General features: G+C 46.1%; 1 protein-coding gene across 1 annotated transcript in view; it reads right to left on the bottom strand.

Moving 5' to 3' along the window:
* atp13a3 (ATPase 13A3) overlaps window positions 1–26104 on the bottom strand; it is a gene marked incomplete at its 3' end in the record, with an annotated part of 40100 nt that extends 13996 nt beyond the window's left edge. The window contains exons 1-14 of the mRNA XM_080833465.1: window positions 26004–26104; window positions 11057–11134; window positions 9584–9757; window positions 9202–9384; window positions 8666–8736; window positions 8470–8553; window positions 7159–7228; window positions 6392–6526; window positions 5438–5510; window positions 3848–3979; window positions 3273–3455; window positions 2225–2382; window positions 1821–2009; window positions 1324–1385 (exon numbers count right to left, since the gene is read on the bottom strand). Coding sequence (XP_080689591.1) covers window positions 1324–1385; window positions 1821–2009; window positions 2225–2382; window positions 3273–3455; window positions 3848–3979; window positions 5438–5510; window positions 6392–6526; window positions 7159–7228; window positions 8470–8553; window positions 8666–8736; window positions 9202–9384; window positions 9584–9757; window positions 11057–11101 — 1559 coding nt within the window. The 5' untranslated portion in view covers window positions 11102–11134; window positions 26004–26104. The remainder of the gene's footprint in view (window positions 1–1323; window positions 1386–1820; window positions 2010–2224; window positions 2383–3272; window positions 3456–3847; window positions 3980–5437; window positions 5511–6391; window positions 6527–7158; window positions 7229–8469; window positions 8554–8665; window positions 8737–9201; window positions 9385–9583; window positions 9758–11056; window positions 11135–26003) is intronic.
* Window positions 26105–26761: the final 657 nt, after the last annotated feature.

Here is a 26761-nt window from a genome sequence, read left to right as displayed (position 1 = left end):
CTTGAGTGTGTGCACCATCTCAAAGTCAACTCAAGACAGAGACAGAGTGAAAGGAGTGGCAAGGTGTGTGTGTGTGTGTGTGTGTGTGTGTGTATAGAGAGGAGTAGGATGTGTTATAACTCAATGAAGATCACAATGCTGTTCTCTCAGATCTGAGGCATTTAAAAAATGAAACCTACAGTCCTGTGTCTGTGTGTGCGCACATTTTTATTTACCGTATTTTCCGGACTATAAGGCGCACTTAAAAGCCTTTAATTTTCTCAAAAAACAACAGTGGGCCTTAGATTCCGGAGCGCTTTATAAATGGATTAATTCTGGTTGTGATTACTGACCTCAAAGCGATTTCGTGTGGTACACGGTGCTCTGTCAAAATGTTTTAGCACGACTTTGGTAAACTACAAAGCAGCATTACGGCTACACGATTTTATATAAACCCTCGAACAGTACATTGCTTCCGACCACTGTTGCTGTCTTTGCTGGTGGCTCGGTGTTGGAAGTGCCTTCTCAAGCAAGCTTGAAATGACAACTAAAGTAATTTGCTATGGAGTAATACTGGGAGCGTTGCTCTCTATCCATTAAATATTGAATGTATTTCACGTATGTGTAGAACCTATTTAGAATGGCTGACCTAATGGCTAGAAACGGCAGTGTAAGAGCCAAGAGACTGGAGGCAAACAGTACCTCTGCCTCAATGAGGGGGGCGTGTGACAGCATATCAACATGCTAACGTTATTAGCAGCGAGGCTAGCTAGCTACTATGTGTTTCAATGGATTTTTGGTCTAAACGTTAGCAGCAACCTAACAATAATGGTCGAGAGCTTTAGTTAAGACCTACAATACACATTTTGAGAGTTATTGTGAATACGCCAACGTTTGATTTAGCGGTATCAGTCCCTTTTTTTTACGTGTTACAACTGAACAAGGTTGGGAGTTATTGTGAATCAGTCATTAATGTTTGAACAATGTTGAGAGTTATTGTGAACACTTTTAATAAAGTTTGACTTACTGGATGTTTTGTTTCGCTTAATGCCTTACAGTCCGGTGTGCTTTATATAAGATAAAAGATCGAAAATAGACCATTCATTGACAGTGCGCCTTATAATCCAGTGCGCCCTATAGCGCGGAAAATGCAGTATTTTCTCTCTCGCTGCTGACAAGGCACTGCCTGTCGACTTTCTGCCTTTTTCTGCACTGCTGTTGTGATGCCAAGGCAAACGTCAAGTGGAACAACAGCGGAACCTACCCTGAGATTATCAACATGTCTGATGTCTGAGCACAACTGTGACAGTGACAGTGACGGTGGTGATGAAGACAGCGTCTCACCTTCTGTTTTCCACTCTCTGAACACCCCACAGGTCCAGGCCGTCCTCAGTCAGCGTCCCCGTCTGTGAGGGCGGGAAGAGACATTCACATTATTCCTTCACTCCTCTTACCGCTCTCACAATGTTTCTATGTTAAAGTGTGACCACGCATTCCTGCTCAGATTAACAGCTAACCCAGTTCACACATACTTCAGAGGGGATGGGTGGTTGTGTTGCAAATAGAGGCCTGACCTTCAGTTAAAGAACTGGATAGAACTGGATTTACTTAATCTGTGAGATTACTGAGGCAAACAAATGCTGACTACTTATCAACCAGTTCTTCCGAGTCTAAATACCATCCCTTTGTTCCTCACGTCATGTCCTTATGGTGGGAATTTACTGCTTTGAGGCTTGTTTGAATAAACTGCTAATATGTTACTAGTCAGACTTAACTTGTGTGTGTGTGTGTGTGTGTGTGTGAGAGGTTGTGGTGTTTCCCCCGCTCGTCCTGGCACCTACCTTGTCAAAGCAGATGAGGTTGAGCTGGCCGCAGATGTTGATGCGCTGCGGGCTGATGCAGAAGATGCCGAGGCGCTTGAGGCGCCGCTGTGCGTACACGATGCCCGCCGTCATGGCTGCTGGAAGAGCAGGGGGCACCGTGATGGTGATGATGTCCAGAGACTCGATGATGATGGTCTTAGCTGGCACCTGAGGGTGAGGAAGTTAGATGGATGGAGACTTTACTGTGAAGAAGGAAGATATTAAAACCATGCAGGTTGGCTATGCTCATAAAATGGCCTTAATCCCATTTTACTTTAAGTAAATAGAAGACTTCCTCACATAAATATCAATGAAACAATTAGATACTGCTCTTAGTTCTAGGAGACATAACTCCTTGTGAATGTTTATATGAGTGACTTCACCTTGTTCATGATGCTAAGGATGATGGAGTAGATGAAGCCGATGCCGGCTACAGCCACCAGGCAGAGCAGGAAGAGGTAGGCATCTCTGTACAGCTTAAAGTCTGTGGGTTTGGGGTACAGGATGGAGCGTACAAGCTGCCCCTTGGCTGTGCTGAAGCCTGGAGAGAGAGAGAGAGAGCACTGTGAATACCTTACACTGAGAGAGAGAGAGAGAGAGAGAGAGAGAGAGAGAGAGAGAAGAGAGAAAGAGAGCGTGAGAGCACTGTAAATACCATACACAGAGGGAGAGAAAGATAGAGAGAGAAAGAGAGCACTGTAAAAACCATACACTGAGAGAGAGAGAGAGAGAGAGAGAGAGAGAGAGAGAGAGAAATTGACTGCATTTGTTACCCTTTAGCAGTGCCTAAGTCTGACAGAAGAGGCAGCACTTAGAACAGAGCACACACACTAATGTTTGAATACAGTAAGAAGACACACAAACACACACAAACATGTGTGGATTAGGATGGAGTGGATCATCAACACATTAAATGCTGTGAGAGAACATCCCAAGCACTAAAATACACAGAACTGTCGCACAAATAAACACACAGCTCACAAGCAGATACAAAGAGAACATTCAGGCTGCTTCTGGGTGTGTGCTCTCGGAGCCAGATGGTCAGAACGTAATGTAATCAACATGTTGAGGGAACACACACACACACACACACACACAGCCCATCCAAGAATGACTGGCGTGCACACCCACAAATACACACACCCACAAACACTATTCAGTTGAGACACACACACTCACACACACACACACAGACGTACAGAACAACATACATCCACACATGTAGATGTACATGTACCAAGCCTTCCACAAATTCATATAAATACAAAATACACTTGCATTCCAGTGTGTGTGTGTGTGTGTGTGTGTGTGTCTGTGTGTGTGTCTGTGTGTGTGTCTGTGTGTGTGTCTGTGTGTGTGTGTGTGTGTGTCTGTTGTGTGTGTCTGTTGTGTGTGTGTGTCTGTTGTGTGTCTTGTCAGAGCGTTCCTCACCAGTGCGGACCACCACGGCCTTGACCAGCTCCCCTGAGTAGAAGCGGGTCTGGATGACGTGGGTGCCACAGAAGAGTGTGTGCCTCTTGTGCTCCTCCATGCAGTAGAGGTCGTCGCCCTCCTCCCCCTTCTCGCCCAGGCGCGGGTTGGGCAGGTTGGTCTTGGTGACGGGCACGCTCTCGCCTACGAGCCAGGGAGAAGGAGGAGTGAGTGAGTGAGGGCCAAACTTTACTCAGGCAGGTACCCACACACACACAATCAGATGCAGTCTCCGTCCCTTGGGGAGTCTTGATGTCGCTTTGAGACTGGGGCACGTTCCCACGGGAGGTGTGTGTAAATATAGACATGGGCGCTCTCATATCTCATGGTCACAAAGACCCAACACGGATAGAACTCCAGTTAAACTCTGAGAACTGGAGACCTTTATGAGGGCTTTAAAAGGTACGATGCTTTGTTTACAAACAAGCCGAGATTAAAGCACGTTTAAAAGGTACTTTGTTGCACGAGAGGAACTGTTTAGCGTGCGTGAAGAAAACAAGCATCCCTCCTGAGCAGCCCCTGCTGTGGGTCTTCACCTGTGAGCATGCTCTCATTGACGATGCATGTTCCGCTGACGAGCACGGCGTCGCAAGGCATGATGGTCCCGTTGCTGGGGATCACCATGACGTCACCTGGGACGAGGTCAGTGGACATGGCCTCCTCAATATCTAGAGTGAGAGAAGGGATAGGACGGAGAGAGACAGAGATAGAGGGAGGGAGGGGAAGAGGGAAAATGAAAGACAGGTTAGGAGAGAGAGTGAGTGAGGGAGCATAAACAAAAGAGAGCGCGAGAGAGAGAGAGAGACAGAGAGAATACAATGGACATCAATGGCAGTGAAAGGTCAAACCCGAGAGGGGCAAAGGACAGAGGGAGAGACGGACAGAGACACAAACAGACAGGAGACAGAAGTACGGGATCAGAGCATCAGACTGGCCCCACACCTCCCCCCTTCTCTCTCTCCTTCCCCCCTTCTCTCTCTCCCTCCCCCCTTCTCTCTCTCTCTCTCTCTCTGGCTCAGCAGTTCTCTCATTCCTCTAGCTCTTGTGGGCAGCAGGCGGACTGCTGAGTCATTGCCAGCGGAGGCCACTGCACCAGCTGCCCTCCGGCAGGTTATACACCACACCTCCAACCATCTTTCTCTACATCTCTCTCTCTCTCTCCCACACACACACACAGATATGTGAATGCAGACGTAGATACAGCGCTATAGACACACACACACACACACACACGCACACGCACACGCACACGCACACGCACACGCACACACACACACACCCCCCCTCTGGGAGTAGGCTACATAAAAGCCTGAGCAGCTCTGTTTCCATGCAGATATACGCCAGGCTTAGTTAACGTCTCCCGGCTCCTCTCCTGCCTGATTCAAAAGACTGCAAGCTCTTGTGTGGTCCCATTCCACAGCGTTACACACTCACTCACTCAGGGTTCTCTCAAAAACACACTCACCCCACTCAGGGTTCACTCAAGGAACACACTCACCCCACTCAGGGTTCACTCAGGGAACACACTCACCCCACTCAGGGTTCACTCAGGGAACACACTCACCCCACTCAGGGTTCACTCAAGGAACACACTCACCCCACTCAGGGTTCACTCAAGGAACACACTCACCCCACTCAGGGTTCACTCAAGGAACACACTCACCCCACTCAGGGTTCACTCAAGGAACACACTCACCCCACTCAGGGTTCACTCAGGGAACACACTCACCCCACTCAGGGTTCACTCAGGGAACACACTCACCCCACTCAGGGTTCACTCAGGGAACACACTCACCCCACTCAGGGTTCACTCAGGGAACACACTCACCCCACTCAGGGTTCACTCAGGGAACACACTCACCTAAACTCAGGAACACACTCACCCCACTCAGGGTTCACTCAAGGAACACACTCACCCCACTCAGGGTTCACTCAAGGAACACACTCACCCCACTCAGGGTTCACTCAAGAACACACTCACCCCACTCAGGAACACACTCACCCCACTTAGGGTTTTCTTGAGGAAGGCAACTTAAAAGGCAACTTAAGAGATGAGTGTCCTCAAGACAACCCCGACTGTACTAACACTACCTAATCCCCAGTGGCTGAAAGAAAGGGTGTCTTACCATTATTGGATCTGATGACGGAGACGCGGACAATACTGTGAGCTGCCACCATGTCATGAAGCATGACGTATTGCTGTAGAGAGAATCACAAAATAAGAGGATAAATACAATAGTAATGATTTACTAATGTCAAGAGGGTTTACTTAAAAATGTGAGAATTTGAGAGGTAGAGAGGTAGAGAACCACTTCTATGACTGGAGATATTGTAACAGAGTTTTATGGTCTCGACTCTCTACCCTTTTCTTGCCTACAGCAGTGCAGTTGGAGTTTGGGTCAGTCCGTGCCAAGTTCAAGCACTCAGCAAAACCCGCCTTCCATGCTCTGTGCCTTGGACCGATTCAGCACCTTCTACGCTCCAGTCCCTGGCCATTTGGAAAGGCTTCCACAGCAGAAACACTCGGCCCAGGTCTGCTACTTGATAAGTCTCCTGACTAAGTGAATCCACTTGAACACTCTCCACCTGTGCTACTGTGGAGGCTACCTCAGCACATCCCGCCGTACTGCAAGCACAGACACGAGTTCTGCAACGAATCAGAACTTTTACCTCTAACAGAGATTCTACTGTGACCCTCTGAACAAACGTTCTTCCCTCAATCAGAACTACTTCTTCTTCTACAGAACTTCTACCTCTAACAGAGATTCTACAGTGACACTCTGAACAAAAGTTCTTTGCTCAATCAGAACTTCTTAACAGAACTTTAGAAGTCCCTCCACAGGGAACAGGAACAAAGTGGTTCTTTTCCCCCCTGCCAGTGCATGAGAGGCCCGTCTCTCTGCCCCCGGGGCTGTGTGACCCCACCTTCACTCCGGGCAGCAGACCGTGCAGTGATGGGCCTGTGCCTGTGTGAATGGGCCCGGATTAGACAGCTCTTTCCCTGTCTGATGTGGGGGCTTAGTGCACGGGGGGCTCTGGGGGGATGGGGGTGGGGAGGTGGTGTCAGGGCAGGGGCTCACCTTTTTGATGGTGTACAGGGAGGTAGCTATCGATATGACGGACATAAAGACAATGGCGGCGGCGTAGTAGTAGTACTCGTCCGCACTCCAGAGGATCACGCTGAAGAGCTGGAAGATGTAGAAGGGGTTGAGGACCTGAGAAAGAGAGAGAGACACACAGAGAGAATAAAATGAGAGAGAGAGAAACATAAAGGCAATGGATTTAGGGGGGGAAGGGAACCAGAGTGGAGGAGAGAAGAGGGAAGGAGAGAAAGGAGAGAAGAGAGAATAAGCAAAAGAGGAAAAGCCGATGAAGTTTAAATATGCATGTGTGTGTGTGTGTTAAAGAGTAAATGGGGGACATGAGTGGAAGGAGTGGAAGGACAAGAATCACAACAGTGAAGAGAGACGAGGATCAAAGAGGGTCTAGAGATCTATATTCCAACTCCCCCCCGCTGTACTCTGGTCAACGCATACATCTCAGCATTCTTTAAATCAAGACTGGATGGAAATGAATAATTAATGATACGACCATTATCTTTACACTTCCAGGAGATTCTATGGGGGAGGGAACATGATGCGCTTACAGCATAAGCAATTCAGGTGATGAGGACAACAAAGGGTATAATGTCACACACACACACACACAAGCACACGTATCGCACACGCACACGCACTCGCACTCGCACACGCACACGCACACGCACACGCACACACACACTCGCACACATACACACACACACACACACACGGGTGTGTGTGTGGCAGTTTACCCACACTTTACCTACCTCCTTAATTAGCAGCTTGAAAACAGAAGGCACTTTCACTGCAATTTCATTCACTCCAAAAAATAACTTCCTGTTTGAATGATAAGAACACATGAAGTAGCACTTTTAGTAACACCACTTTCTCCCAGATTTTTTTCTATCAGTATTTCTCCTCAGCATAAACATCAAACACTTCACTTCCTGCTCGGAGTGAAGCTCTCATCCACCCCGATCAGGTGAAGGGAAACCAGATCAGGTGAGGAGACCGGGAGGCTGGCAGATAAAGTGGGTCAGTGAAGACCCAGGATGGGGGGTGAGGCTAAGCAGACACTGCCAGAGGGAGCGGCTCCTACCCTCTGATGCAGGTAGGAACTAGTATGCCAATTGCAGCGATTCCCATGGGAGAACTGCTTCACCAGGGTAGGTGATGCGCACAAGACGCAAGGGTGAATTACACGCTTTCGTGATTTTTGGGTGATTTACACGCCTTTGTGATTTTTGGGTGATTTACACGCCTTCGTGATTTTTGGGTGAGTTACACGCTTTCGTGATTTTTGTGAGTGTGTGAGTGTGTATTTTCTACATGCTCCCTGATGGTACCAGAGCAGGGGGGAAGAACCACTACGGCTCCTACACCCTCACATCAAGATCACAGTTCCTTCACCCTCACAACAAGATCACAGTTCCTACCAAGAACTGAGAAAGTATTCTACAGCGACCATTCTTCTGCACAAAGGTGCCTTCTCTGGCAAAAAAATAAATGGTTCCCAAAGCTATGAAAATATGCTATAAAACTGCAGAACCGAGTTTTTAGTGGGCCATTTAATGGTTCTTCCATGGAGACGAGACATCTGCATTGCTGACTATTTTTCCACAGCGATAAGATAAGATCAAATCAGATAAGATAAGCTGATTTGGTGTGCAGATCCGCAGGGATGTCTGGAAGGCTTGGCTGGCCTGCATTGTTCAGGGATGTCCAATCCCTCTCTGGGGATCTCTTCCCCGGCTGGATTTAGTTACGGCACTTATCTAACCAGCCTGGCACTCTATGTGTGTGTGTCTCTCCCTCTCTCCGTGTCTCTCTCTCATCTAAGCAGCCTGGCACAGGGCCTCATTCGCTCCTCAAGGGCCTGAGCAGCTCAGTCAGGTGCATTTAAAGTCTACACTCAGCAGAGCTATGCTATCTGCATGCCATCTGTTTGTTTCTCTCTCTCTCTCTCTCTCTCTCTGTTTCTCTCTCTCTCTCCATGTGTCTGTCTATGTGTCTCTGTGTCTCTGTGTGTGTGTGTGTGTGTGTCTCTCTCTCTCTCTCTCCGTATATGTGTCTCTCACCTGTACTCTTGCTGGTTCCTGGAGAGCCCTGTGCTGTGCTTCGAGTGGACGGTGGAGCACGTCACCTCCAGATCCTCCAGGCCACTACAGAAGCAGAGACGATACAAACGATGCAGACGAGAGGAATTAAAAAAAATGTAAAGTAGTAATAATATGGTCACTGCAGGTTGGATGCTTAGAAAACACAAACACTCACGTGAACACTTCAAAATTCTGGGCTGTGTCGCTCCAGTAGTACTTTGTGCTGTGGAGTGTGAAATAGCGGATCTGTGGGAGACAGACAGTGGGGATGTGGGACAGCACATTAATATGAAGACATTTATTCAAGGGAGCCGGGGACATGTTTCTGTTTACCAACGTGTCTGTGTATGTAATGTAGGGTGGGGAAAAAAGTCGATTCTTCGATTTCTCTCGATTCTCTCTAGAACAATTCTGTCTCGATTCAGAAGTTCATAATCGATTTTTAAATAAAAAATTAATACATTTAAAAAAATGTTACAAAATATATATATGTATATATATTTGTTTTTATACATCCGTTCTTTGTTGAAATGCAAGCTGCATCCATAATCGTTTTATCGGTTTAGAATCGAATCGTTGACCTCTGAATCGAATCGTGAGATGCCAAGAGATTCCCACCCCTAATGTAATGTGTTAGTAATTAACGCACTGTGTGTGTGTGTGTGTGTGTGTGTGTGTGTGTGCGTGCGTGTGTGCGTGTATGTATCTCACCTGTACAGGCTGGTACTCAGCGTACTTCTGGATGAAGTCCTGGGAGGGGCTGTGGGTGTTGTGGGGGGTGTGGCCGTTGGCCATGGCGGTCGAGGTGGTCTGAGAGTCCAGTTTGTCAAACGGGTTCCTGCTGGGGGCCAGCATCACACGCACCTTAGCCAGGAACCAGCGCTTGAACTCGTCCTGAAACACACACACACACACACACACACAAAGACACATAGAGAAGTGAGTGAGTGTGTGCATGTGTGATTGGGGGTGCAGCACCATCTTGTCCCCTCTTTTGGGGTTACAAAGAAGTCTGTGTGTGTGTTAAGCTGTCTGAGTGAGTGTGAGTGTGTGTGCGCGTTGTACTGTTTGAGTTTGTGTGTGTGTGTCGTACCGTGGAGCGGAGCAGCACCATCTCTGCCTCCTTCACGGTGGTGCGGGTGCAGGTGGCCCTGACGCACCACTCTGGCATCCAGTAGAGCAGCAGGAGCAGGAAGCCGCCGGTGCACACCACGCCCACCCCCACCAGCGCCAGCTTCCAGCGGCACAGCCGGTACCCGCTGATCTCCTGTACAGAGGGGCGAGGCTCACATTTACAGAACAAACAAACAAACAAACACACAAACACACAAACAGCCCTCTGTGCAGACCAATACTACAGCAGCAGACTGCCATGGCTGACTTTGACTTTCAATCTGCCCCAAAGATGACTGAGAACATATAAAAGCCCTCTTCCTCACTCAAATACCAACATTTCATAATTTTTGTGGTTTAAAGTAAACTCAAAGGTCCTCTGAACCGTCCGGTTTTATGAGAACGCTCTAATACTGCAGTGACCAAACCAGCGGAGAGGGCTGTGTGTCTGTGTAGTGGTCTGTGAGGGCTGAAGGTCTGTGTGTCTGTGCAGTGGTCTGTGAGCATCTGAAGGTCTGTGTGTCTGTGCAGTGGTCTGTGAGCATCTGAAGGTCTGTGTGTCTGTGCAGTGGTCTGTGAGCATCTGAAGGTCTGTGTGTCTGTGCAGTGGTCTGTGAGCATCTGAAGGTCTGTGTGTCTGTGCAGTGGTCTGTGAGCATCTGAAGGTCTGTGTGTCTGTGCAGTGGTCTGTGAGCATCTAAAGGTCTGTGTGTCTGTGCAGTGGTCTGTGAGCATCTGAAGGTCTGTGTGTCTGTGCAGTGGTCTGTGAGCATCTGAAGGTCTGTGTGTCTGTGCAGTGGTCTGTGAGCATCTGAAGGCCTGTGTGTCTGTGCAGTGGTCTGTGAGCATCTGAAGGTCTGTGTGTCTGTGCAGTGGTCTGTGAGCATCTGAAGGTCTGTGTGTCTGTGCAGTGGTCACGGCTGGATGCACGTGTCATAGGGCTTCAGCAGTGTCCCACAGAAATGTGATTGGCCCGCAGTAATTAGCAGACGTAAATTAGATTGGATTTGCCAAAGCTATTAACCTGGGAACCATTCGAGTGAGTCTGGAGGATATCTCTCTGGAAACCATGCAGGGAGCGCGCTCGAGAGTGAGAGTGAGAGTGTGTGTGTGTGTGTGTGTGTGTGTGTGTGTGTGTGTGTGTGTGTGTATGTGTGTGTTGCAGCACAGTGTTTAGGCTTTACTAAGACAGGCCAGTGTTGAGAAGAGGTTTTAGTGGCCCAGACCAGAGAAGGCCATGACTGCTGGAACTCCTATACATTCCTGTGATTAAAGCTTGTCGAGTTTTTCTATTTATCTACAACTCTTGGCCTATTCCCATTTCTCCAAAGCTAAGTCTCCCTCCCTCCCTCTCCTTCCTTCCTTGTCCATCCCTCCACATTTACCAAGTCTCCCTCCCTCCCTCTCCTTCCTTCTTCATCCCTCCATATTTACCAATCTCTCCCGCACATACCATCTCGTCCTCCAGCCCCTTGTTGACGGTCTTCAGGTCTTCCATGGTGAAGCAGAGTCCAGCCCAAACCACAGCTGCCTACCTGAGGCAGAGAGAAACCCAAACATATTAACAATCCAGCAAACATTACTCATCACACTATTTCACACACATTGACAGATGTCCTGTTGTCTCTCTCCATCCTCCATGTTCCAAATGTTGCGTGTTTACCCTGGCTTTCTGCTTTGATCTGGGCCAGAGATCACGGCTACAGTGAGCCAAAGGGCCCCAGATGGACAGGCCTTCATGTACAGGCACACTAAGGACACGCCCGTCACACCGGCACCTGAGCTTAATATGGAGCTGGGACAGAATTACACACGGAGCCTGGTCACCACATCAGGACACGCCCTGGATATAGAAATGCTCTCTGACACACAAGGGTATGCAGCGTATGAACGTGCACACACACACACACACACACTCAGACACAAAAATGCAAGTGTGCATGCTAGGCATTTCCATCTGTAGTGCCCTGAGACAGCTGAGGCCTCCAGGAAGTGTCTCTGGATTGCTGCGGCTGGCTCACATTTGACAGTCAGAGCCCAGGCCACAGTTGTCTTCAGGGTGACCGGGACGCCGCAGCTTGACAGTAACCTAACCTCAATCAATGCTTCTGGTTGTGTGTGTGTGTGTGCGTGTGTGTGTGTGTGTATGTATATATATGCCAGTGTGCGTGATAGAGCGTGCGTGTGTGTGTATGTGTGTGTGTGTGCGCATGCCAGTGTGCGTGCGTGCCAGTGCGTGTGTGTGTGTGTGTGCATGCGTGCCAGTGTGTGTGTGTGTGCGTGCCAGTGTGCATGTGTGTGTGTGCCAGTGTGTGTGTCAAGGGGATTGAGGAGTGTTGGAAATGTGTGTGGAAGTGGATGGTTACTTTGGGCCTTTGATTTATAGTGACAATGAATGAGTCGAACAGCATGGGAAAACCCTCACCCACTACCTCCAACCCTCACCCACTACCTCCAACTCACACCCGACTCTCCAACCCTCACCCACTACCTCCAACCCTCACCCACTACCTCCAACACACACCCTACTCTCCAACCCTCACCCACTACCTCCAACTCACACCCCACTCTCCAACCCTCACCCACTACCTCCAACCCTCACCCACTACCTCCAACACACACCCTACTCTCCAACCCTCACCCACTACCTCCAACCCTCACCCACTACCTCCAACACACACTAGGGCTGAATGATTTGGGCAAATAATCTAATTGCGATTTTCCCCAAAAATATTGCGATTGCGATTCGATATGCGATTTTTAAAAATGTTATCCTCTTTTTTTTCTCCAACAAAACGTACTTAATGATTTAAATATGAAACAATATTAGATACATTTAGTGTGAAATATTCTTTCTCACATTTTACATTTGAATTTAACTGCTCATTACAGAAACAAATCGGTGGCTTTGCCACTGTGCATTTAAGTTATTTAAACAAAGTCAAGTATAAACACAAGGCATGCACTTTTTAAATTGGCCTTATGCAGTAATTGTACTTCAGGGTTAGGGTTAGGATAAGCAGTTTTACCTTAAAATAACAGCTTTGAAAATTGGGGCGCTACAATGACTTTTAATATGGAGAATCGCCTCTGTGCCATTGCCATACCAGGGTCCGTAGGCAAATTACTGCGTTATGTAGGTGTGCCTGAAGCTGCCTGGTTTTTACTGTCTGCCGAACTAGTAAGTAGCTTATTTGCCGTCTTGTGTTGCACTTGCTTGATGATTGCCTGTGTTAGGAAAGTTGTTGACTAACTAGTTGGTCATAGTGTCAAAGTAAGCACATTTCAAGAGATTTCGCTAGTTTGAGGCACTAGCATCTCGTTAGTGATTAGGAAGTGATCCGTTATGCTGCTTTAATCAATGTGTGCAAACTTTTCCATCTTAAAAAAAAACAAAAAAACAACCTCACCCACTACCTCCAACACACACCCTACTATTTAACCCTCACCCACTACCTCCCACACACACCCTACTATTCAACCCTCACCCACTACCTCCAACACACACCCTACAAATCAAGACACACCCACTACCTCCAACACCCTACTATATCTGATGGCACGGCTTTAAAGACACGTCATTCCATGCCGGTTTCTCAAAAGGTTGTTGATATTTGAGCTCAACACAAACACACAAACCTATCCCTGAATGAGCCTTTCACTACTTTAGGAAATATCTCTACTTTTGTTGTCAGAGGGGCAATTAATAAACTACTCCTCAGCTTTCTCAGGGGCAATTCATTGACTACTACTCAGCCTTCTCAGGGGTAATTAATGAACTACTACTCACCCTACTCAGGGGCAATTTATGAGCTACTACTCAGAAATGGCTATACCTCAGTGTGCCACAGACCAGAAAGATCTCGACCTCAATCGAAACTCGATCTCCAAAGAATGCAATGAAAGCAGGAATGAATTATCTAAATTGGACAAGTCATGCCATCACCCATCAGTCCGTTACTGTTGGTTCATCTCTTTTCAACTCCTTTAAACTCTCCACGTTCCTCGTGGGAATCGTGTAGGAAGCCTAGTCCCACACACCTGTCCTACCTCGAACCCTCTCACCCCGCCTCACATCTAAGCCTCCTCACACACAAGCCTGGATCAGTCCTACAGTAAGCTCTACCGCCAACCCTCAGAGCCACGTAGGAGGGCATGTGTGGATGCCGGGCTCGCTCGTAAAAAAAAAGACAAAAACAGCACATTGTACCAGGTGCCTTCACCAGCCCACAAAAACACCAAACACATGGTCCAGGGCAGTATAGGGCCCAGAGGGGAGTCTATCCTCTCTTTGTATGCGCCCTGTTTGCGTAGCATGAAAGGCCAGATCAGGGAGATTTAGCTGTGCGGCGGTACTGCGGGCCACAGGCGGCTGGGGAGGAAACAGGCCTGCCTGTGCTTGTTTGTGATTAGCAGGAGCAGAAAGGGCTGCTCACACACCCACCACCCCCACACACACACACACACACACACACACACACACACACACACACGAGGGCACGTGTGCACACATTAACTCACTCACAAACAAACATACACACACACACACACACACACACACACACACACTCCCTCAATCACACGCAAACACTCCCTCACTCCCTCACAAACACCGGCAGTAGTTCCCATGGAAAGAATGTAGATTTTAGATACAACACCAATTCCACATGAAATGGTCTGATGACCATTTCCATGAAGGAATGTGATGAATTCAAACTCCTACTCTGCGACGGAAACTACAGATAATCCAATTACCCATCCACAAGTCACAACACACTTGAGAAGTCTATGCGGTAAGCAACTCCTTTGGTAGTGATAAATGATTCACAGGCGTGACACTTTAAGAGCCTGTGCTAGAATGGTCAACACCAAAAGTTGAGGAAAGAAGGCAACAAAATAAAAATGTAAATGTCGCACATGGTTCAGACTCAGACAAAAGAGGAAGCTGTATGGTAGGGGTCTGCACCTGTTTGGACCCTCTGAGGAAAGACAGACAGAGAGAGAGAGAGAGAGAGAGAGAGAGATAGAGAGATTGCAGACAAGGAAATCAAATGTTATACTGACAACTGAACTGAAATAGCAGAAAGAGACAAAAGATAATGACAGAACCAGAGAGATACAAACAAATATAAGAAAAGGCCATTCAGAGAATAGTCACTGGATAGCCCAATAGACAGACAGGGAGGGAGACCGAACAAGTGAGAGAAATAAATAAATAAAAAGAAAGAAATGCAGACAAACAAGCATAGAGCCGTCGAGACAGAAACAATGAGCGTGTAGGGGAGAGGGGAGGAAAAAGAGGAAAAGAAAACAGATGAACAGAACAGTACAGTGGCAGCGAGCGCGGGTTGGAGCGAGTTGGCGGAGGCCGTGTGTGTATGTGCACGCGACTCTGTGTGTGTGTGTGTGTCTGTCTCTGTGTGTCTGTGCCTGTGCCTGTGCGTGTGTGTGTGTCTGTGCCTGTGCGTGTGTGTGTCTGTGTCTCTGTGTCTGTGTGCCTGTGTCTGTGTGTCTGTGCCTGTGTGTGTGTGTGTGTGTGTGTGTGTCTCTGTGTGTGTGTGTGTGTCTCTGTGTGTGTGTGTGTGTCTCTGTGTGTGTGTGTGTCTCTGTGTGTGTGTGTGTGTCTCTGTGTGTGTGTGTGTGTCTCTGTGTGTGTGTGTGTGTCTCTGTGTGTGTCTCTGTGTGTGTGTTGGTGTCATGGCTCTTGGCAGAACTTGCTGCCGTCTTAACAATTGAAGGCTGTCGCCCAGCAGAGGCAGCCGGGCCTGAGAGCGTCGCTAGGGCGGCTGACCGCACCACCACCCCCCTCCCCACCTCCCGAAGCCCCTGTCCCGGTGCTGTGCCACAGGGCCTGATTTTATCTGCCCCCCGCTCTTTCACAGCCACACAAGGGGAAATTTTGCTTGGGGCCAAGCCCTTCCTAGTATTTGTGTGCCAGGAGGCCAGGCGCTAGGCTAGCACGTTTTTGATGACAATAATAAAGGAGAAAAAAAATATTTGGCCAGAGCAAAATTTTTAAGCACTGTTTGAGCAGACAAATGACATTGTTTTTTTTATTGCTGGAGGGAGGGAGGCGTGCTTCTCCCCCGCGTCTAAACACAGACAAGGACAAAGACTCCGCACACAAAAGCTGAAACTCATAAGCGAGCTACGTCATTCAGCTAATGGCTTTTCTTTACAGCGAACGTATTGCCAAAACAGACTTGATTAATTATCACACATACTCTGTTGATTCGATACCTTTCTCGTGTCCCAAGAAAGTCCTAGAAAAACCATCTGTATCTGTGCTCAGACACGCTTGCCATTCAAAACACCCTGCGTAAAAACTCACCTGTAAACCCCCCCTCAGAAGAAGCTATCTGGAGAGCTTACGGTTTAACCAAACCTAGAGCAGCCAACTCCTGCATGGTTGAAGCACCTGAGAAAGAGCGGTAGAAAAGCAGGTGGTCTTACCTGCACACCCGGGACAGAGGGCCCAGGGTAGCCTTCAGACTAGAAGAGCTCGCTCACGGCACAAACCTGGGCCCCTGCAAGTTAATAACAGGAGAGGCTTTAGAGTGATCATGCACACAGACACACCAAACTCTTTCTTCATCACACTGCACTGCTGACCAGTCAAGTCACTTTGCTCTAGGTTAAATCATGCATGTCCAGAGAAGGAAGAGAAGTTCTCTCTGCTGCCAGATTAATTTCAGTTAAAATTAAGGACAATTAGGTTCTTCATCTATCTAGATGAGATTAATTTAAAGAGGAGTGCAACATCTTCCAGTAATGATTCTGATGATGTAATGCAAACATACTGAAATGTAAAGAGGAGTGCAACATCTTCCAGTAATGATTCTGATGATGTAATGCAAACTCACTGAAATGTGAAGAGGAGTGCAACATCTTCCAGTAATGATTCTGATGATGTAATGCAAACTCACTGAAATGTGTAAGGACAAGACACCTTTAACAACCTGGTTGAGAGTTAAGCAACACTACAAACCACGGAGAAAATTATCTCAAGGTATTCCTGAAAAAACTGAGATCCACGCAAACAACTTTATACTTCTGTTAGTACGGACCATGTCGTTAGTACAGTTTATACTGTGACATGAAAAATGCATCACACATTACACCTCTTTATGATCACGTGTAGAGGAGTATTCACAATACTGTACCAAAGAATCAGCCTCATGCCTTATTTTAGAGGCTGCTGTATGACAAACGCCAGTGGAGTGGAGACTTAAAGTCGACGTTTTGTAACATCGGCTAGTACAAGGCGCTGCCCTGTACATTTTACAAATTGAGCAGCTCGTTTCACTGTTAAGGTCGAGCCACGGATACATTTTGAGCCAGTTAGCCTGAAACTTGTCTTCAGACTGCCGCTTCACCTAAGCGACGTTACCGCTACTTGCGTGAGGATCCTGAGGATTCATGTAGTTAACATTAACATCATCAGCACCACCATTTGAGCTAGTAGTCCTTTCTTGTTCTTGTTGTTTTTTTCTGAGCGACGATGAAGATTTACGTTTTAGCCAGCGGCACATGTTTGCATGCCTTCAAGTTAATGTCATTAAGCCGGTCTGTATACTATATGCAAATCTGAGATGGCGCAACAGCAGAGGGGGACCATAGCCTTGTAGAAAGAGAAAGGCAGAGAGCACGGAGAGTGTGCCGTCCTGGATGGAAGTCATTCACAAAAACGACGCTGCTCACAGCTAGAGGAGGAAATGAGAGTGTGTGTAACAAATTACTGTGACTAAAAAAGGATAACTAGGCTCTAAAGGAACTTATTTACAATGAAACACACACTGCGTCTGTGAGTGTGACCGCAGGGATAGGTGTGCAGCGTTGGCATTTCAAACAGCCGCCATTGTGTCAGAGACCAACAGGTTCACAGAATTCAACAATGTGATTCTGAGACAAACTTCAGCAGAGCATTGCATGATCTGCTCTCTCTCTCTCTCTCTCTCTCTCCCTCCTGTGACTTATCAGGAAGAGAGATCTCAGCGATTTAGGAGATTAGACTGCCCGAGTGCTTAGGGCACATGCACTTGAACCCTCTCTCTATCCGCGGACAATGAGCCCGCAATCTTTAACAATGAGCATGACTTAATGACCAGCACAAGAATTCAAGGAAACTTTCGGAGGAAAGGCCCCGTTTTTTTTCACTCCCCTCGACTGCGGTCATACTCTGAGCTCAATATGCTTTTCTTTATCGCTTCCCGCTCTAATCACAATCTATTTTGGCAAGGGGGGCTACTGTCCCCGCTCGGCTGAGCTGAGCCTGACCACGCCGCTGTACATCATCCCGACCTGTGGTCCTGTCCTGCAGTCACGCGGCCCCTCTTCCTGAGGCTGAGGTCACCCCTAGACCTCCCACCGAACACCCACACCCAGCCATCGCTGGCTTTCTGTAAATGTGTAGTGAAGGTAAGAGTGAAATGAGTCAGACTGAAAGGGTGACCGTCCAGTTATGGGAGTGCGTGCATGAGAAAGGAGAGAGCTAATAAGGCTTCATGAACTGAACAGAATAGAGATAAAGAGTTGAGAGAGAGAGAGAGAGATCGAGAGAGATTGCAGACAAGGAAATCGCATTTTGTACTGACAACTGAGCAGATAGCAGAGTGACAAAAGAAAATGTCAGAACCAGAGAGATACAAACAAATATGAGAAAAGGCCATTCAGAGAATAGTCACTGGAAAGATCAAGATACAGACAGGGAGGGAGACAGAACAAGTGAGAGAAATAAATAAAAAGAAGGACATGCAGACAAACAAGCATAGAGCAGGTGAGAGAGTGAGAGTGGATGGAAGAATGAAAGACTGAGGAGACTTTGATAAGCCTACAGCCCAAACAAGTCATTCATGGACCCAATGCGATGCGGTCCATCAACATTCTGAATAAGAGTGGGCCCCATCATCATGGTGTGACCCCAAAGCCATACTGTTCCACCACTGACAGCAGTAACTCCATACTGTTCCACCACTGACAGCAGTAACTCCATACTGTTCCACCACTGACAGCAGTAACTCCATACTGTTTCATCACTGACAGCAGTAACTCCATACTGTTTCATCACTGACAGGAGTAACTCCATACTGTTCCACCACTGACAGCAGTAACTCCATACTGTTCCACCACTGACAGCAGTAACTCCATACTGTTCCACCACTGACAGCAGTAACTCCATACTGTTCCACCACTGACAGCAGTAACTCCATACTGTTCCACCACTGACAGCAGTAACTCCATACTGTTTCATCACTGACAGCAGTAACTCCATACTGTTTCATCACTGACAGGAGTAACTCCATACTGTTCCACCACTGACAGCAGTAACTCCATACTGTTCCACCACTGACAGCAGTAACTCCATACTGTTCCACCACCGACAGCAGTAACTCCATTTTAACTGTCTGTTCAACCACCGACAGCAGTAACTCCATACTGTTCCACCACTGACAGCAGTAACTCGATTTTAACTGTCTGTTCCTTCCTCCAAGTCGGCAGCTCCTGGTGCAAAACTGTCTACAAACGGCACAGAAGCGCTTATTCACCATGTATCTACTGGACCCTACGACGTGCACTGAGTCTGGTTGCATTTCAAAGAAGACACACACACACACACACACACACACACACACACACACACACACACACACACACACACAGATTCATCGCAGTGCAACAGTGGTTATTTATTACTAAAAAAAAATTATTATGCGTGATATCCTAAAGAGGTAATCTTTTCATTAAACCATGTCATGTCTAGGGCTACAAATAACCATGCAAACAAATGGACAAGAACTGCAAGGAAATGTGAGGTTTGCTTAAAATGTGTGTTATTGCATGCTGTTCCAACTTGAATGTTTGCCAGGTAGATTTCCTCCAATAACCAATCCTAGCTTCAAAAATGTCCGAAATCTTCCAGAAAAGAAAAATCACATTGTTGCCCTCAGTGAGGTAATCACATTCTCAACTGGCACAATGAGCACATTTTCAGCTTGCATGTGGTACTTAGCAAAAACATGATTTTTCCTGACAAGTATTTTAGATTTTAAGCTGATTACACCACCAAGCTGACAATGCTAATCTGCTTTAGGGTCAATACCTTGTTTGGGGGGGTGATCAAAGTGAAAATGATGTTGAGAAAACTGAGTCACTAACACAGTTAACTATATGGACTAATGTCACTAATTATACATTAATTATCTCTTTTTCCACAAACTACAAGGGTAAGTTTTCAACTAATATATGCACCTACATGTTTTACCGATATAGAGCCAACTCAAAAATGAACCCACCTTGTTACGCTTGCCTCTAATTATGGTGATGTCTCCACAACATTACCAGTCTTCCCTGAGTTGTAAACCTGCAATCAGAGGCACCTTTGACCCAATATAAGAACACGTTGACAAATCCTCTATTGTAGTCTACACTTTATAGCCAGCGCGGATGGAGAGCTGCACTGCACTGCCTGGTGAGGAGAAGGAACACTGAAGGGGATGAGAGACAGGGCCGTCCTTAAGTCCAGCCTTGCCATGGGTCTCACCTTGCTGTACACAGCAAGTCACACATACAAAGTGTGGGAGAGACAAAAAAAACGAAAGAAAGAACACAAATCTTTTAAGATCTAACAGCTTTGGACGCTTAAGTCCGGCCACATGTTCCTGGATTAGTGATAGTCTGAGAAAAAAAAAAATACTGATAAACCTTGGCCAGATTAAGCTTAATTTATTATGTAACTCATAATTGCTCCAGGGACAGTGTAGCCACATTGACCAGCTGCAGGAAGTGCTTGGGGTTAATTAATAGACACTGCTATTATCCATGTTAAATAACAGATAAGAAATGTAGCGTTCTCTAATATATGAAGAATATGACGTCAACCTTGATTGTGTGACTCAGAAGGCCTCAAGGACTCCGTTTTGAAGTAAGTTATTTACTGATGTCTCAACAAAATTGATTAAACATTTTACCAGATCGAGAGACTTTGTTTTCTGAACAGTCATAAAATAATCAAAAAGGTTAATGTGGTCATACTTCATTGTTCTGTTCCAGCGGTTCTTTTTTTTTCAGGAAAGAAAGTTTGGATTTTGAACTCTTGGCTTGAGTCTTCACTATGTGCTTCACACCATCTTCCCAAATTTCACATTTGTTTCTATTTTCATCCAAAACACTTCATCACGCCCCCGGAACGGAGGGCCGGTTTATCTTGGCCTTGCCGGAGGGTAAACCGCAGGCAGGGCACTAGAAAGGCCACCCTCTTCACAGTTCGTCCCAGCGTCAGTGTGAGCAAACACCGCCAAGCTGCTCAAGGGACTTGCACCATGTCAGGACATTTCTCAAGCCAGCTCTGATTCAACACTGGCAGCCTTTCTATCATGAGCTGCTGTCTTTGAGCACACCTGTGAAAATCACATTCGGCTTCAGCTCAAAGGCCCCCAGGACAAACTGCTTGTGGCGCCTCCGTTACTCATTCCAAAGGCTCTTAATCCTCCATCGGCATCATCGGCAGTGAGGGTAGGGTGGGTGTTTTGGTCGGTGATGTGCCAGAGGGGGATGATTAAAGGTCTGGTCTAGATTGCTGACTCTCGCTTAACCTTGGAATTGAATGACATGAGGTCGATGATGTGACCCATCCGTGGCGTCATACCACATTTCCAAGAGTTATATTAAGGAAAAACCCAAACAATGCTGGCAAAACGAGATGTAGTCTTTGTGCCCTTTCATATCCAAACTAGCAGAGGTCAAGTATGTAAGCATCAGTGTGTGTTCTTTCAGCTTTGAAATGTCAGATAGGCTGAATTGTATTTATTGATGTAAAGGCCACACAAGCAAAACTGGATCTTAATAGACCTACTCCCAAAATCTGCATTCTTCCAAAGATAAAGTGCAAGCAGTTCAAAACAAGTCTTCAAGGCTTCCACATAAATTCTGCCTTTCATAACTAACTTGAAACACCAATGTCGATTTCTTAACATGGGGATTTAGGAAATAATGGCTAATCTAGGCACGCTGCCAATTCTCAGATAATTCCTATATTGTTTCTTGAAGACTCTTCTGCAAGGTGTCCCCTTAAACAAGACACAAAATGGCAACACATCCCCTGCAACTTCAAAGTGGAGTAAAATATCCGGAAGAATTAGAAAATGTCTCGATTGTAGCCATGGGATGCGTAATGACCTCACTTGGCACAAGCTGATGACTGTCCTGTTCAAGTACGGTCTTATATGATTTCCCGGCAGATCAGGAAGTGTGCCCAGTGTGAGGCAACACCAAAGCTCTTACGCAACTCAATTCAAGCCACTCCATTGCAGCTAGCCTAAGGCCACCTCATGACAGGCATTTAGGGAAGTCATTCTAAACCGCCTAAGGTTTGCTGATGTTCCTTTCACACAATTCATTCACACAATCAATTCACAGGAAATATAAGTAAGTAATACAATCAAAAGCCCTGAATTCCTACTGCACAGACATGCATGAGTCACAGCAGTATTGCTGACAGTAACTCTTTTTAGAAGCATATGACAGCGTGGCATCGCAGCTAGGGCAGAGAGGTGGAAATGAATAACCAGGGGCCAAATGTACTCTCCTCTTTCACTAAGGCTACGGAGATGCTGTACTGATGTGATGTATTACAATACACAGCAAGCACCACTTTAAAGGTCAGCCTACTGGTGAGAAAGACACCACTCTCATGCAGGATTAAAATTAAATAGAATCAACAGCGATCTCACCCATGTTCTTATGTGTTTTAAATTCACATTACTGATAGTAGATTGGCTAACTACGTTTCACACCCGGCCGGACAATGAGAAAAAAACACACTTAAACAGGGCTTATTAGTTGCAGAGTAGTAAAACAATTTAAAGTGGCCTACAGGTTAGTGGATGAGTGATGTATGCAGCCCACTTTCTTTGTATGTTGTATTGTCAAAGAATTTACTCAAGTACAAGAAAAATGGTTCGAATTTTTTTTCTCAAAATTAAGAAACATTAAGCTAATTACAGGGGAGACAAGGAAAGAAGATAACAGAGAAATGTTTTGTAGTGGGTTGTCTATTGTGGACTTTGCTGAACAAATCTTAACGTCTAGTCCTGGCTGTATCCACGGGACACAATCGTGCTCAACATTCACCAATCAGCACTGACTTAGCAAAATAACTGCAAGGTATCAACTGCACTTAACCCTTGTATGGTATTCATTTTTTTTGTTACACAGAAGGTATTGTGGGTCTGGTGGACCCGCTCGATTTTTCAGTACAATCAAACAATTTTTTTTGTAAAATACTCAACAGATGTTTTCTTCATCCCAATTAGAACAAATATGAACAGCAAATATGGTTAATATTTGCCCTTTAGCTTTGTATCACATTTATGAATTTAATTTGCTACCCGAAGCAAGGGTTTCCATAACTTTTTTTGATTTATGTGAATTTAATTTGAAAACAGGTCAGCTTACATAGCTCAATATGGGTGGTTGGGGCACCAGCATTGTCCTCCTGAATCCTCCTGATGGTGGCTGCAGAGGCTGAGATACTTGGAACATGTTGTCTTCTCAGGGTTTAAAGGTTTCACCAGTGTCTTCCCCAGTTCCTCGAGAAAAAGGCTTATCCTCTGGAGCTTCCCTCTCTTCCACTCCGATGTCCAATATGTAAAATAAAATTGGCAGTGGCCAGTGTTTTGCAGCTGTAGGCAGACACCAGCTTGTCTATGTTTTCCACCCCCTGCTTTTGTGGCATTATAATCCACGATGATCTCTGGTTTTTGATGCTCCAGGCCAGAGACGCTCCCATCCGTGTGCATTCATGAGTACAATATTCTTGCGTTTCTTTGGCACATAGGATACCAGGGATGTGTCAGCTGTGTACACAAATTTAGAAGAGTTGACAGGCCTGTTCTTTGTAGGCAGCAGTTGGGGTGGGAGCTCAGACCTGTTTTTCTTTATTGTTCCCTACATGGTCAGCGCCTGTCCCAGCTTGTAGGATGTAAAAAAAAAAAATAGCATGTGATGTGTCCACTGAGTCCCTGAGCCATGTCCAGGAAAACTCTCATTCCTTGATTTTTCTCAGGGTGTTCTCATCAGGTTACTCTATGTAGACTTCAGGACGTAGGTTCAAGCATATGAGGAAGTCGCATCACAGGCAGCCCAGATCTTTATACCATATTTTGCAAGTTTAGATGGTATATAATGTCTAAAGTGGCAGGGGCCCTGTCATGCTTAAAAGTGACCGGGTGCCAAAAAAGAGCCCGGACGACATAATGTTGAGTTTCGAAAGACTCTTGAGTGACAGTTGCTATACCAACGATAGCATTAAGTAACCCGGACGCCACATAGCCCGGGCACTTTTTGGCTATCAGTCTGAGAATCTCAAGAGTCATTTGAAAGCCATCAGCTACTTTTTAGTCGCTTAATATTGTGCCTAAACGGACACTATGTACCCCAACACTTTTTGGCTATCAGTCAGAGAGTATCAAGAGTTGTTCGAAAGCCATCAGGTACTTTTTAGCCGCTTAAAATTGGCTGCCGGTCTCCTGTAAGTAAGCACATATCAACAGGTTTCGCCGCTCTATTGCATCTCTATTGCAATTAATTCCTCCTTTTGTGCGACAATATTAAGCGACTAAACACACACACACACTTACAGCAGACCCAGACAGGAGGAAAACAGACTTTAGGTACACAGGACCTACAATTTCCACACTTTTATTTGCCCTGGGTCCAGTGGACCCAAACACCCTGTATGAAACACAAATGTGTAGGGAGGGGGGGTTTACGGTGTGCGCTCAATGAAAATGTAGCCTGATACCTGTTATTCGCATCAAATGAGCCAAAGCCAATGAGTTTGAAAACATTTTAGAAGTATTATTTTTGTTTTGATCACAAATGAAAACGGGTCCCACAGACCCGAATACCATACAAGGGTTAAACAATAGACGTCAGCATACGCAACAGCCACTGAGTTAATAAACTTGACTGAATACCGTATGCACTCTAAACACTTTCACCTAAGGACAGCTTTCACAAATCAAATAAACAAATGCTATAACATTTCAGAGAAACATCATTAACTTGTGCCAGTGATGTTTTTGAAAGAAAACTCACATATGCGTGTATGATGAGGCGCCGTATGTCCCAACTCAAGTGGACAAATAGCCTACTACAACCTGTCTTCACACTTGACACTCGAAAAACGACTAACCGACTATAAAGACACCTAAATAAAGGTAAACAGTATTCAATGCACTCGGTGACAACAGCCAGCGCAGTCTCTTGCGACACCGATTAGTGACATTGTTAAGGCAAAGCGTTTGAGGTGCGTTGCATAGTCAGGCGACACACGTAAAAACTACTTCACCTCAGCAAGCTAGCATAGTTAGCCACTGTCCATCAGATCTTTGGCTAGATTTCTGTTTGTATTTGGCAGAAAGCCATACAATAGCATTGGTGCAAGCTGTCAAGAACAGCACTAGATAGGGAACACTACTTCACTGTCTGATTAAGGCAACAATATGTCAGTGTATTCATCGTAAATCAAATAGTTTTTACCCCATCTTGAATTACTCCAAGTCGCTAATACTGTTTGCTTGCCATCCCGCTAATGTGGGGTCCTGCTTGTTGCCTAGCCAGCTATCTGTGAACATGCTGGCACGCCATTGATGTATCTGTTCGGAGTGGTTCAACCATGGTAGCGATAGCTAGCTTGCTAACCCGCAGAGCTAACGTTAGTCGTGGCCGTAGATTTTAATGTCCGGTAGCTATCTTAACTAGCTAATGGTACTCGACATTCGAGTTCAATGTAAGCATAAAGCACCTATACAGTGGCTGACGGGATTCGCTATAGGATTCAGTACTAACACGGGGAAACTAGCGAGTGTTCATTGAACGAGCAGCCAAACATTGGCTAGCTAACACTAATGTGACGATAAATGGCTAACGTTACAATAAGCATCCTCGTTAACCTGTCTTAACATGGTTAGAAAATAACGTATTGAACCCTCTGGTTGGTTAACCAATGCCACTGCTAACAGCGTATTCAACATCATAATGGGCTAGTCAGCGAAAACTGGTTGATTCGAATACCAGCAAGCTGATTCAAAGTCTTAATAGTGACATCTCGTTCATAATTACGTTAGATAGATAACGTTAGACATTGAACGTATCAGAGAAAACACGTCCATTGAGCGATGAAGTGGCTGCACGGCAAGGAGTTCACCGCCAAAACTATCTAACGTTAGACACAAACGCTTACAGTGAGTTTCATCACAACGGAATTCCTACTTCGTGACACATGCAAATACCCCTTCCTATCCACCTCAGGTGAAGGCGGACTCAATGGCTGGTGACTACCACTAGCATCGCACAGCACATGCTGTGAGTGCCCAAGACGAAATAAAGACGAATCTTACCAGATCCACCTGGATACTTTGAGGATCACCTCAGAGTCATAATGAGACAATCTGATCTCGTTTAAAAGAAGAAAATCTGTCGAGGATCGTCTTGACTCAAAGTAAGTTCTGTTGTCAGTAGCCTATATCTGTCAGTCGGAGCGTGTGGCTTCTGTTGACAGCTCGTTGGACGAACAAACGTGTCGTGGTAGGGGGATTGACTGCCTAAAGCTTGCTAGCTTACGGTTGGAGGAAGTGAGGCACAGGATGTGAGATCACTAGACAGACACACTCAGGGTCAGGTGAAAATGCGCAAACTGGCATCATCATATACAAGGCAACAGTGTAAATCTTTATGTGAATCGTTATTATGCTATGGCTGAATTGTGTGTTCTTTTTATTCTTTCTGAGCGTTGTAGATAACAATGGTTTGTGCTGTAGCCTAACGATAAGTAGGTAATGTCTTATATGGCATTATGCGTGATAATGTTTGGCCTTCTAACGTTAAAACAAAATCAATGCCTAATCAGTGTACAAATGTTTGGGGTCTCTGGTCCCCAGACACACCATCCCTCGTAGCCTGGTCTAACTTAGCCTATTAGTGACGTGCTCAACACTTATAAAGAGAAAAAAGAATAGCACCCAAAGCCCATTCATCATTTTCGTTTTTGATGTTCTCTCTCTCTCTCTCTCTGAAAGTTGTAAAAACAGAATTCCACCTATCTGGATGCCCTGCAGTTTGTTTGTTTTTTGCCCTGAGTCTCAAAGAGAGACGGGAT

This window comes from Sprattus sprattus (assembly GCF_963457725.1).
Source record: "Sprattus sprattus genome assembly, chromosome: 2".
In the NCBI taxonomy this organism is placed as follows: Eukaryota; Metazoa; Chordata; class Actinopteri; order Clupeiformes; family Clupeidae; genus Sprattus; species Sprattus sprattus.
The sequence above is the reverse complement of the archived record's forward strand: the minus strand, read 5'-3'. Positions and strand labels throughout refer to the sequence as shown.